The 14169-nt window shown below is 37.8% G+C and overlaps 1 protein-coding gene across 4 annotated transcripts; it reads right to left on the bottom strand.

The window, feature by feature from the left end:
* Positions 1-168: 168 nt before the first annotated feature.
* On the bottom strand, positions 169-9175 carry LOC142540871 (uncharacterized). Of its 4 annotated transcripts, XR_012819175.1 has the most exons (4): positions 8960-9175; positions 8315-8362; positions 7489-7596; positions 169-437 (listed from the first exon to the last, which is right to left on the bottom strand). XR_012819175.1 is itself a non-coding variant. In XM_075647301.1 (2 exons), exon 1 carries the CDS (start codon positions 6949-6951, stop codon positions 5875-5877), a length of 1077 nt encoding a protein of 358 aa, XP_075503416.1. In that variant the 5' UTR covers positions 6952-7482; the 3' UTR covers positions 169-437; positions 5823-5874. The 4 variants fall into 4 exon arrangements, 1 of the variants encoding a protein (XP_075503416.1); XR_012819173.1 differs by lacking the exons at positions 7489-7596; positions 8315-8362; positions 8960-9175 and adding exons at positions 1156-1203; positions 1803-2030; XR_012819174.1 differs by lacking the exons at positions 7489-7596; positions 8315-8362; positions 8960-9175 and adding an exon at positions 1803-2044.
* Between the last annotated feature and the right edge of the window lie 4994 nt (positions 9176-14169).

The raw sequence follows: 14169 nt of genomic DNA, 5'->3' as shown, positions 1-14169 counted from the left end.
TGTTTAAATTACTTTAAAACGGACCTCAGGGCCTAGAAAAATTTCGGCATGACCTCCCCGTAAGTAGGACATCCCGAAAACTCAAACAACAGTTTATATCAAAATATACTCCAACTAGAGTCATTAAAACAACAACCAAAGTCAACAACCTATAGCCGCACTGGACAGGACTAAACAGAATTTAAAACTTACCAAATACTCACCAGATCAAGAATATCACAGAGTCGCCTCAGAACATAACCAGAACAACCAAATATCAATACAGATACACGGGGCATCTCCCCGGCAAATAAAGTACAATACAAGTCTGAAACAAACTCAAGACATACATATAAACTAACTGGGAGACTCCACTGAACAGAACCAAGCAATCCAACCTCAATCCCGAGCTCCACTGGCGGAACCTCGGCCTGATGCTGCAAAACGACTCGGGAGATCTACCATGGTGTCCAATAACAACCACATCAGCCCCTCCAGTAAACAACTGAGGTTAGGATTCTGGTATGAAACAGTTCAACAATAACAACAATAACATAAATCATGCATAATCATATAATAAAATGTAATATGCAATGCATGAAAGACTCAACGAATAACTGGGATAACAGGAGCCAACATACGGTACGATAACAACTGGAATAATGCTCGAGCAACAACACAGGGGAGCTACATCGTCATGCAGCTAAACCGCCCTGCCAAGTATGCGAGGTATGCCAAGCTGTGCTGAATAACACCCCTGACTCGGCCTCCATACAGCTGATACGATATAACAGGATGGCACAACAGAACGAACTAGATGACACAATCCCAACGCTCACCTCAAAAGGGCACTAACCATGGGATTGTTCAATCACATCTACAGTATCATGTGTATAGGCCTATCAGCCACACAATGATCCCGAGATAAACAACAGTGCCAGATAACAACGGATATCAACAATGGCTAACAAGAACGATATGGCTCAACATGAATGTCATAACTGTATGCCCAATGCTAAATGCCAATAATATGTCATAAACATAAACATATATCACAACGAAGGCATTTAACAATTTACAACAACCAACAAGTCATACACCCGATCAATGAAACACAGAATGACAATTAAACATAATTTATGTTTTACCGTCGTATGTTACCGAGCTGTAACATACCTATACCAACTTGACAATCCAATATCACTTCACTTCAAGACTCTCGGCCTAAACAAAATCACAATAAGCCGATCGTGAAAACTACATTCCACACCAATGTCCGATTTGGCACAAAAGAGCATAAAATTCATATCTCGCTCAATATTAACTCAATTCAATATCCGCCAATTGGAAATGAAAGATAACTCGAATATCTAACTTTTTCTAGAAGAAACCATTTTCCAAATCTCAGTAGATAAAGCTCAGAATTTCCAAGAACACACTGCTACTTACGAATTCGCGGACAGAATCTCACACACTGAGCAGTTCCAGAAAAACAAGCATAACTTGCTCAATTCTTAATGGAATTTAACGAATTTTATATCATTACGAAGAAAACACATAGCTCTACAAATTTCTTTTGAATCACAAGTCCAGAATCCGAGCGCATAATTGACAAAAACCCGAATTACAGTAGGTGTCCTGCACAGCACCATTTCAGATTTTGATTTGACACATTTTGGTAGAAAAATCATATCAATTCCATTTCTTATCCAAATTCAATGCATCTAGCGGATATAGAAAGCTAACAAACAAAGCTACAAGTTCGTTTTGAGTCATTTCTACAAATTCAAAATACAAAAGTCGCAGCAACCCAAAACTCTAACCCAAAATCGGAAGAATTCTCGCAGAAACAGAGCACCCGAACAGCAGCTTCGATCTACCCGAATCCTTGCTCAAACTTCGCGATTTCTAACTTGAATCGAAGCTTAGGATGTTAGGAAGACACCCCTTCAGACCGATCGAGATTTGGACGCCGGATGGAGGAGATATCGTGATTTTCCTGCAGCCGCTACACAAGTGACGGGAATGGGTTTCCTCTTTCTTTCCTTTTCCTTCTTCTCTCGTTTCTTTTCTCTTTTATTTGGTAAGTTATGTGTATGTATATGTATATATATATCTTGTGTATTTGGTTACTAAAATAGTAACTAAAGCCCATTTATCCCGGTCTGTATTTATTTGCTCTCGTGTGTTATTTAAACTCTATATGTATTTTATATCGTTAAATTCTCCGATATTCTAAAATACATATTTTTAACACACTTCTAAAATTTATTTGGCATAAATAATTTTTTTAATTTACAACTCAATAATTATTCTAATTATGCCAAATTACCGGATAATTAAATACAGGGCCTTACACTTCTCCACCCCTTAGAACAAATTTCGTCCTCGAAATTTCTGTTTATACACATACATCTTACACACGATACGAAACCAACAATACATTACTAAGAATCAAACAGATATGGATAAGATTCTCTCATCTTCTGTTCTGTTTCCCATGTTGATTCTTCTACACCATGCCTCGACCACTGAACACGTACAAGTGTTATAACTTTATTGCGTAAAACTTTATCTTTACTGATCCAAGATACAAACAGGATACTCAGTATACGATAGAGACGGATCAAGTTCAACCTCATCAGGCTGAATCACATGAGACGGATCGGGCTCATACTTACGCAACATAGAAACATGGAAAACATTGTGGATGCCAGACAATGACTGGGGCAAATCCAAACGATAAGCGCAAGTCCCAATACGCTCAACAATCTCGTAGGGGCCAACGAAACGAGGTGAAAACTTACCTCTCATACCAAAGCGAACAACACCTCTAAACGGAGATATTCTCAGAAACACAAAATCTCCAACTTGAAATTCTAGAGGTCGACGACGTCTGTTAGCATAACTAGCTTGACGATCTTGGGCAGCTTTCATTCTCTGACGAATCAACTGGACTTTATCATGCATTTCCTGAACAATCTTAGGTCCAGTCAACTGCTTCTCACCAAATTCATCCCAACAAAGAGGAGATCGACATCGTCTGCCGTACAAAGCTTCAAAAGGAGCCATACCAATAGTCACCTGGAAACTGTTGTTATATGAAAATTCTACTAGTGGTAAAGCTTCCTGCCAACTGTCTTTAAAATCCATGACTACAGCTCGAAGCAGATCCTCGAGTGTCTGAATCGTACGCTCTGTCTGACCATCTGTCTGAGGATGGTACGCAGTACTCATCGCAAGTCGTGTACCCATTTCTTTTTGGAAACTAGTCCAAAACTTTGATGTGAATCTAGGGTCACGATCTGAGACTATTGCAACTGAAACTCCATGAAGTCTCACAACATTTTCAATATACAGACGAGCCATTTTATTATACGAATATGTCCTCTCATACGAAATAAAGTGTGCAGATTTAGATAATCTGTCGACAATCACCCAAATGGCATCGAAATGACGAGAAGTACGTGGCAAATGCGTGACAAAATCCATAGCTACGTGCTCCCAGTTCCACTGAGGAACCTCAAGGCTATGCAGTAATCCTCCCGGTATCATTCGTTCCGCTTTGACTTGCTGACAGATCATACAACGAGACACAAACTCAGCCACATCCTTTTTCATATTCTTCCACCAAAACTGAGGCCGTAGAATATGATACATTTTCCTTCCTCCTGGGTGGATACTATATCGAGTACAATGAGCTTCTTTAAGGATGGCTGTACGCAATTCAGGAATATCTGGGACAACCAATCTACCATTCAACCGAAGAGAATCATCTGAGTGAATTGAGAAACCAGATTGGTATCCTTGAGATACTAACTCATAAGATTTCAGAACTCGATCATCAGTTTTCTGAGCTGACTTTAAAATCTAAATCAACTCTGGCTCAACATAAATCTGAGATACACAAACAGTATTACCTTGGATTTGAAAATCCAACCCAGAAGTACAAATATCCTCTCGTAACTTAGAAACATGAATTGAGGATAAATTGACGTCAACAACCTTACGACTCAAAGCATCGGCAATGACATTCACTTTTCCCGGTTGATAATGGATCTCACAATCATAATCTTTCAAAAGATCCATCCAACGTCTCTGTCTCATCTTCAGATCTGACTGAGAGAACAGATACTTCAAGCTTTTGTGATCACAATAGATTACAAATTGCTCCCCAAACAAATAATGTCTCCAAATCTTGAGAGCAAAAACAATAGCAACCAATTCCAAGTCATGAACAGGATACTTAGACTCATGCGGTTTCAACTGACGAGAACCATAGGCCACAACTCTGCCATGCTGCATCAGAACACAACCTAGACCTCGATTAGATGCATCGGTACAAACAACGAATCCTCCAGAACCACTTGGGATGGTAAGAACGGGTGCAGAAGTCAATCTCTTCTTCAACTCGACAAAACTTGACTCACATTCATCAGACCAAATGAATCTCTGATTTTTCTGAGTCAGTTGAGTGATAGGTCTTGCAATCTTTGAGAAATTTTCGATAAATCTCCGGTAATAACTAGCTAGACCCATGAAACTGCGAATCTCTGGCACATTTGTCGGTCGTGCCCAGTTCAGAACTGCTTCCACTTTACTTGGATCGACAGAAATACCATGTTGAGATATGACATGGCCCAGAAATACCAGTCAATCTAACCAAAACTCACACTTGGATAGCTTGGCGTACAACTGCTTCTTTTGAAGAATTCGAAGAACTATCCTCAAGTGTTTAACATGTTCTTCCTCGGACTTGGAATAAACAAGAATATCATTGATGAATACAATCACAAAACGATCGAGATATTTACGAAATACTCGATTCATCAAGTCCATAAACACAGCAGGAGCATTGGTCAAACCAAAAGGCATAACCAAAAATTCAAAGTGTCCGTATCTCGTGCGAAAAGCTGTTTTCGGCACATCTTCTTGTCTAACTCTCACTTGATGGTACCCTGAACGAAGATCAATCTTAGAATACACCGAAGTACCTTGCAACTGATCAAATAAGTCATCAATCCTAGGGAGTGTATATTTATTCTTGACAGTAGACTTATTCAGTTGCCGATAATCAATACACATCCGCATCGTACCATCTTTCTTCTTGACAAATAGAATCGGTGCACCCCACGGTGAAGAACTCGGATGAATATAACTTTTACTCAACAAATCCTGCAATTGTTCTTTCAGTTCTTTCAGCTCAACAGGGGCTAAACGATATGGTGCTCGAGATATGGGTTCAGTTCCTGGCATTAATTCGATACTGAACTCAACTTCTCGTTCTGGTGGAAAACCAGGAATCTCTTCTGGAAACACATCAGGAAACTCACGGACTACAAGAATATCATAAATCCGTCGCTCATCTTGCGATAGATCCACAGCATAAACCAGAAAACCTTCATGACCAGAATCTAACAATCGATTCATTTCAATGGCAGAAACTAGAGGAATCTTGGCTTGAGAACCACGACTATAGAAATTCCATTTAGGAGCAAAGCTAGGTCTGAAACGAACTATTCCTCGATAACAGTCAACAGTGGCACGAATTGCAGTCAAAACATCCATACCAACGATACAATCAAAGTCATGCATAGGTAGGACTATGAGATTCAGATATAGAACATTTTCATCGTGAAACAAAACCGCATTGAACACCACATTATCAGTGATAATCATTTTGCCCATCGGAGTAACAACAGATAGATTGGAATTCACACTAGTGGTGCGAAGATCATGCGAAACAACGAATGCATGAGAAACAAAGGAATGAGATGCTCCTGTATCAAATAACACTCGTGCTATAAAACCACATAGAGTACAATTACCGGTAATGACAGTACCTGGAGCTGCCTGAGCCTCATCCTCAGTCAAGGCAAATACATGAACAGATGACTAATTTTGTTGACCACCTTGCCCTCTGCTCTGATGCGAAGGGCGACTAGGCTGATGGGAGGACTGGGACGCTGTTGGAATTCTATTAATTGGAGCTCCACTACCTGCCTGGGCTGATTTCCCCGTCTTACTAGGACAGACTCTAGCAAAATGGCCAGGCCGACCACAAACATCACAAACCCCTTGAAATCCAACACACTGATTACTGGAATGTTTGCCCCCACAGTGATCACAATAAGGTCCACTGTAACAATATCCACCACGGTTCCCTGAACTCCCTGAACTCGAAGAACTAGAACCGGGCTTCTTAAATTGCTTCCCACGTGGACGAAGAGATGCAGAACCAGATGAACTGAATTGTTGCCTCCCCGACTGATGATGTTGGGTAGGAACTCGATTGCCACTCCTTTTAAGACTAGCTTCAGCCCTTTTTGCTATTTCCACTACTTCAAGATAATTCAGTGGCTTACCGGTAGAAACAAAAGAGTGCAGATGATCGTTCAATCCTTCAATAAAACTCTCAATAACAGCAACCTGACTTGCAGCAACATGAGGAGCATATCTCAGCATAGCATAAAAAGAATCTGCATACTCTGAAACTGACATATCGCCTTGTTTCAGGTTATGAAACTCAGAAGCCTTAGAACTGTAGAATGATGGAGGACAATAACTCTCCTTGAACTTCAGCTTGAATATATCCCATGATGGAATGATCCTCTGAGCATCTAAAGTCATCAATGTAGTAGACCACCACATTTTGGCACGATCTTTCAACTGATGCACAGCTAATCTCAATCGACACTCTGGAGGATACTCAATCAAATCGAACAATTCCTCAATCTCAGAAACCCATAACTCAGCTTTCTCAGCTCCCTCTGAACCACTGAATCGAGGAGGATGCATAGAATGGAAACACGCAACTAACTCATCCATCCTAAGATGCTCTAACTGATCAGCAGCTTGCTCCACAAAAGCATCATCAACAACCCGGACACGAGGTCTACCACGCCCACGACCTCGACCACGACCTCGAGCTAGAGGAATCTCATCAACATGAATTTCTCCACCTCCCTCCATTCTATACGATAAAACACCAAATCAATTAGAATGGAAGTAAACAGATCATATAATCACATAAACATTCTGTCAAGTAGCATACACATGCGCAACAACCATTTTAGTGCCAAGACTCGAGTGTCCTAGACTCTAGTTCGAGCGTATCCCAGTTTACGCTCTGATACCAAGATGTGAGGCCCATTTACTCTAATGCCAATTAATGATCAAACAATAATGGTTTGACTTAAAGCTGCAGCGGAAAAAGGTTTAAATTACTTTAAAACGGACCTCAGGGCCTAGAAAAATTTCGGCATGACCTCCCCGTAAGTAGGACATCCCGAAAACTCAAACAACAGTTTATATCAAAATATACTCAACCTATAGCCGCACTGGCAAGGACTAAACAGAATTTAAAACTTACCAAATACTCACCAGATCAAGAATATCACAGAGTCGCCTCAGAACATAACCAGAACAACCAAATATCAATACAGATACACGGGACATCTCCCCGGCAAATAAAGTACAATACAAGTCTGAAACAAACTCAAGACATACATATAAACTAACTGGGAGACTCCACTGAACAGAACCAAGCAATCCAACCTCAATCCCGAGCTCCACTGGCGGAACCTCGGCCTGATGCTGCAAAAAGACTCGGGAGATCTACCATGGTGTCCAATAACAACCACAGCAGCCCCCCCAGTAAACAACTGAGGTTAGGATTCTGGTATGAAACAGTTCAACAATAACAACAATAACATAAATCATGCATAATCATATAATAAAATGTAATATGCAATGCATGAAAGGCTCAATGAATAACTGGGATAACTAGAGCCAACAAACGGTACGATAACAACTGGAATAATGCTCGAGCAACAACACAGGGGACCTACATCGTCATGCAGCTAAACCGCCCTGCCAAGTATGCGAGGTATGCCAAGCTGTGCTGAATAACACCCCTGACTCGGTCTCCATACAGCTGATACGATATAACAGGATGGCACAACAGAACGAACTAGATGACACAATCTCAGCGCTCACCTCAAAAGGGCACTAACCATGGGATTGTTCAATCACATCTACAGTATCATGTGTATAGGCCTATCAGCCACACAATGATCCCGAGATAAACAACAGTGCCAGATAACAACGGATATCAATAATGGCTAACAAGAACGATAGGGCTCAACATGAATGTCATAACTGTATGCCCAATGCTAAATGCCAATAATATGTCATAAACATAAACATATATCACAATGAAGGCATTTAACAATTTACAACAACCAACAAGTCATACACCCGATCAATGAAACACAGAATGACAATTAAACATAATTTATGTTTTACCGTCGTATGTTACCGAGCTGTAACATACCTATACCAACTTGACAATCCAATATCACTTCACTTCAAGACTCTCGGCCTAAACAAAACCACAATATGCCGATCGTGAAAATTACATTCCACACCAATGTCCGATTTGGTACAAAAGAGCATAAAATTCATATCTCGCTCAATATTAATTCAATTCAATATCCGCCAATTGGAAATGAAAGATAACTCGAATATCTAACTTTTTCTAGAAGAAACCATTTTCCAAATCTCAGTAGATAACTCTCAGAATTTCCAAGAACACACTGCTACTTACGAATTCGCGGACAGAATCTCACACACTGAGCAGTTCCAGAAAAACAAGCATAACTTGCTCAATTCTTAATGGAATTTAACAAATTTTATATCATTACGAAGACAACACATATCTCTACAACTTTCTTTTGAATCACAAGTCCAGAATCCGAGCATATAATTGACAAAAACTCGAATTACAGTAGGTGTCCTGCACAGCACCATTTCAGAATTCGATTTGACACATTTTGGTAGAAAAATCATATCAATTCCGTTTCTTATCCAAATTCAATGCATCCAGTGGCTATAAAAAGCTAACAAACAAAGCTACAAGTTCTTTAAGTCATTTCTACAAATTCAAAATACAAAAGTCGCAGCAACCCAAAACTCTCACCCAAAATCGGAAGAATTCTCGCAGAAACAGAGCACCCGAATAGCAGCTTCGATCTACCCGAATCCTTGCTCAAACTTCGTGATTTTTGACTTGAATCGAAACTTAGGATGTTAAGAAGACACCCCTTCAGACCGATCGAGATTTGGACGCCGGACGGAGAAGATATCGCGATTTTCCCGCAGCCGCTACACAAGTGACGGGAATGGGTTTCCTCTTTCTTTCCTTTTCCTTCTTCTCTCGTTTCTTTTCTCTTTTATTTGGTAAGTTATGTGTATGTATATGTATATATATATCTTGTGTATTTGGTTACTAAAATAGTAACTCAAGCTCATTTATCCCGGTCTGTATTTATTTGCTCTCGTGTGTTATTTAAACTCTATATGTATTTTATATCGTTAAATTATCCGATATTCTAAAATACATATTTTTAACACACTTCTAAAATTTATTTGGCAACTCAATAATTATTCTAATTATGTCAAATTATCGGATAATTAAATACAGGGCCTTACAACTTGTTTCTCCTCCTCCTTTGGAGATTTTTTTATTTTAAACTTTTTTTTGATTTCTTACAAAATGGGTACCAGATTTTTTTTTTTTAAAAAATAGTGATTAGGGTTGCTCCGATCGTCTGACATCAATACATCTGGGCTCCAACAACATATATATATATATATATATATATATATATATATTTTATCAACATATATATATATATTTGTTTTATTATGTTTTATCAATATTTATTTAGTGAATTTTAATTTTATTAACATATAACTATAATATTATTATATATATTTATAAATTTGTCTAAAATATTTTATATTCGAGTATATAATTTATCGAGATATATTTGTATTAATTAATAATTATACCATCTGAGGCTTGGAATCAAAGTGAATCTGATACGTGGCATTGTTTTATCAAATTTTTCCTTAGTGGCTTTCGCACACATGGAGGTTATTGGTTTCCAGCCTATATACCATTTTCAACTCATACTGAGATAAGAAAATGAAGAATATAAATTCCAGAATAATAATGAATATAAGATTCTTATTTGGAACTTTTACAAAACATAAAAGGATTTATAAATGATATACCAAAGAAATTAAACAACAGAGGATTTTACCGAGATCCCATAGAATCATAAATTCATAAAAATCATCCATAAACGCCTTAAACGCCATTTCTCGGCTAAGCAGGGTGAAGGGCTACAACATGAATTTATTTTTCCTGGTTAAACTCGAACCTTGTGTTTACCATTTCCTGGTTCATTTTTTTACCTTATGTTCTAACCAAAGACTCTTATATTACATTAAATTCTAAAAATTTAAATAAATCTTTTATTATCTCAATTTAATTCCAAGTTACAAATAAATATAGATCATGTCATAGTAAGGTAATAATTTAGCACAAATATTTTAGCATGTCATTCAGGCTAATCTATGAAAAATAAATTATTTAAACAGTAAATAAAAACAGAAAATAAAAACAATAAAAACTTACAAAGTTGTTATCAGAACTTCAAGCTTTTATTGATATACTTCAGAAGGGTTGTTTACAAGAAAGAATAGAGGGGGAGCAAACTCAACCGTGTTTTTCTAAGAACACAGAATAAACCTATAAATAGATAGAAGAGCCGTACATGAAACCCCGGATTCCATCTCAAAATATAAATAGTAAAATGATTTATTAAAGCAAATAGTAACATGTTTAAAATTTTCAAAAAATCTATAGTGATATGCCACCCACTTTTTTCATGATATGCCATGATGTGTTATTCCACCAACTCTTGAATAGTGAGATTCCACTTCCAACGACTTTAATCATCTTTAATATTATCCTTTAGGAAATTCTTCAAATTCTCAAAAATATCGTCAATTTGAGAGAGTTGAGGAATATCATCCTCTGGATCTTTTGCGTCATGCATCTTCATTAGATGAATAAATTGATTTTCGCTGGATTCAGACGCCATAGATTTATCCGATTTTGAATCAGAACATCCAATATTCTGAAAAAGATCCTTCTTCATTTCTTTAATATAAACCTCAATCATCTTTTCTTTTGAATAAATCTCAGAATATTTATGAGTGAGAATCTTAGATGGACTCATAGAGGCTTTTTCATTTTCTTGTTAATTATGAAATTCTTTCTGATATAACGAAATTTTCTCCTCCATTTGTTGAAGAGTGTCATAGCCATAAGTCTTTCCAGTTTCTGGATCATCACGTAATAATTTGTCCCAAAATTTAGTGGAACTGACTCGCCATATGCAAGGGATTCCTTCATCAGTGTATGTTGGGGATCGATGAAGAGTTTAGAGGGTGGGTGAATAAACTCAACTCCTTTTCTCTAACTTTTTCACAAAAAGGAGATGCTAAAATCCTGCTCTGATCTTTTAAGTTTTGATTTTCAGTCTTAACTTCCTTGAATGATTGAGAAAGTCTCGAGTACTCTTCCACCATGTCATGCAGTGCATTAACCAAATCAGTTCGTGTGAATTCATTAGAGTCAAAGTCAAATACCTCTCCAGATGTCGAGGTTGATTCAGTGTCTGCCATGAGACATTTGGTATCTTCTGCATCGCTGTCACTGGATTGACTTTCTGATTCAGAAGATTCAGAGCTAGATTCCGCCCACTTTGACTTGCATTCCTCAGCGACCATAGCTTTACGATCTTTTCTGGACTTCTTATCATTTCGCTTGTGGTCCTTCTTCTTTTGATCATCTTTCTTGGGCTTCGGGCAATCAGCAATGAAATGCCCAATCTTTCCACAGTTAAAGCACGCCATATCACCAGATGTTGATTCCTTTCTAAAATTTCGATTAGGATTCTTGTAGGCTCTGTGATTTTTCTTCATGAATCTTGAGAATTTCTTCACAAATAAAGACATTGCATCGTTGCTAAGTTGTTCAGCAGTTTGTCAGAAGTACTTTCAGCAGCAATAGTAGGTGATGCACTTGGAAAAACTGCAGTAGGGGTAGCAGCAGTAATTGTAGCAGAAAGAGCCTTGGTAGGTTGATTTAATGAGGACTCTTCTCCTCTTCTCACTTCTAGTTCAAACTCATAGGCCTTTAAATCAGCAAACAAGTCGTGTAACTCCAACTTGTTCAAGTCTTTAGAAACTCTCATGGCCATAGTCTTTACATCCCATTCTCTGGGTAGAGCTCTCATCACCTTGAGTGCTATTTCTCTGTTGCTGTGTTCTTTTCCCAGAGCCGCCAGCTCATTGACCAAGCTACTGAAACGTTCATCAAACTCATTTAGAGTTTCACCAGCTTTCATTTTTAAATTCTAAAACTTCTGCATTGCTACAAACATTTTATTTTCTTTCGTCTGCTCATTTTCTTCACATATCTGAATGAGCTTCTCCCAGATTTCTTTTGCAGTAGAACACATCTTGATCTTGCTAAAGGTGTTCTTATCAAGAGTTTTATACAGTATGTCCTTTGCAACATTATCAAGATTGGCCTTCTTCTTATCTTCACCGGTCCATTCACTTCTTGATTTTTCAACCATCTGTGGTGCACCATCGGTAACAGCAACAGCTGTGTTAGGCTTCAATATCTTCAATGGAACATCTGTGATGACATACCACATGTTATCATCCTGCGCTGCAAGGTGAGCTTGCATTCTAATCTTCCAGTCGTCAAATTATTCTTTAGAGAATATAGGGACCTTGCTGAAGTGTGCCATCTGTTGTAGATTTTCTTAAACAAGACTATCCCACTCTGATACCAATTGTTGGGGATTTATGTAGAGTTTAGAAGGGGGGTGAATAAACTCAACTCCTTTTCTTTAACTTTTTCACAAAAAGGAGATGCTAAAATCCTGCTAGAGATATTAGCTTATCTTGTTGTGTATACTTCCAGTAGAATACAGTAACGAGTGCGGAAACAATCCGATGGAGTAATTGATAACAGTAAATAACAGTAGACAGTAGACAGTAGTTGTTTATGGAAGTTCGAAGATAAAATCTTCTACGTCTCTCTTTCTTCTATTTCCAGAAGGTATCACTAAAAGACTTTAGATATTACGGTACAACACTTGTACACACCCACTTCAGCAGGGCTTACCTTTTGCCTACTGAAACTCTTAGCTTCTTAACACAATTGAAATACAATACAGTAACGTTCTGGAAAAGACTCTTTTCCAGATTACAAACTCTTCTCAACAAGATGTAAATATTTGAGTGATCTTAAAGAGTGTAAGAAACAGTAGCACAAGATAATCTCAATCAGATTGGATATATGCTACGAAGCGTGTGGTGCTTTTCTAATAGTTGAGCTAGAAGATATTTTAAGATTCGCAATTTGCTCGAAAACGTTGGATAGATAGGATTGAAAATAATTCAGCGCTTTTTTCTTATATATGGGTTTGTTCCATATATATAGGTAACTGAGTCCAGCGTCTATAATCAGAGATTGTCTCCTGTCTTCTGATACAATCAGCTTTATTACCAAAATTGTTCATGCAGAAAGGCTACAGAACAATCAGTCATGTTTTATACTAAAATCGGTTAAGCGTATTAAATGACTTCGTACAGTAATTAATGCTACAATTAATGCTGGTACTAGGTAAAGTAACGGTAACATTTAAAGCTGATTACATTAAGACGTTAAGTCCCGTTAAGTCCTATCTTCTGCTTCTGATTCTATATCCGTCTAGATAAACTTAGTACTTCTTCTGATTTTCTACTTTGTTAAAAACTGAGTACTGCTTCTGGTTTATCGATACGCTAAATTCTGCTTTTCGTATGTCTGCTGTTTTTAACGAAAGGTCTGCTGTTTTGATTTTCATCGCCACAATTAATTTAGGTCTATCAATTTCCCCCTTTGTGGGTACCCGGACGCTAATTCGAGTCTTGATCATTATTAATGTTAAATATAACAATTAAAAAAAGTGGGACTAAATTTTTTTTTCTTTTTAAATTATAAATGCGAAAACGTAATGTAATCTATTTAATATACATGTCAGTATAAAAGTACAAATCAGGTACTAACAGTTTCTATCTCAACTAGGTTCAACATCTATACATCAAGTGCTGAATCCTATTCTGCTTCTGGGCCCGGATCTCCACGCTAACTAAATATCTCATTCTCTTCCTGATCCTGATCCTGTCCCACCTGTTGTCATGCACACATACAAACAAGACAACATCCGGATAACTCCGGTGAGAATTATATTCCCAGTATAAATCATGTATACA

The sequence above is a fragment of the Primulina tabacum genome, chromosome 3 (assembly GCF_025594145.1).
Source record: "Primulina tabacum isolate GXHZ01 chromosome 3, ASM2559414v2, whole genome shotgun sequence".
Classification (NCBI taxonomy): domain Eukaryota; kingdom Viridiplantae; phylum Streptophyta; class Magnoliopsida; order Lamiales; family Gesneriaceae; genus Primulina; species Primulina tabacum.
Note: the sequence above shows the minus strand (reverse complement) of the source record. Positions and strands in the feature narration are given on the sequence as shown.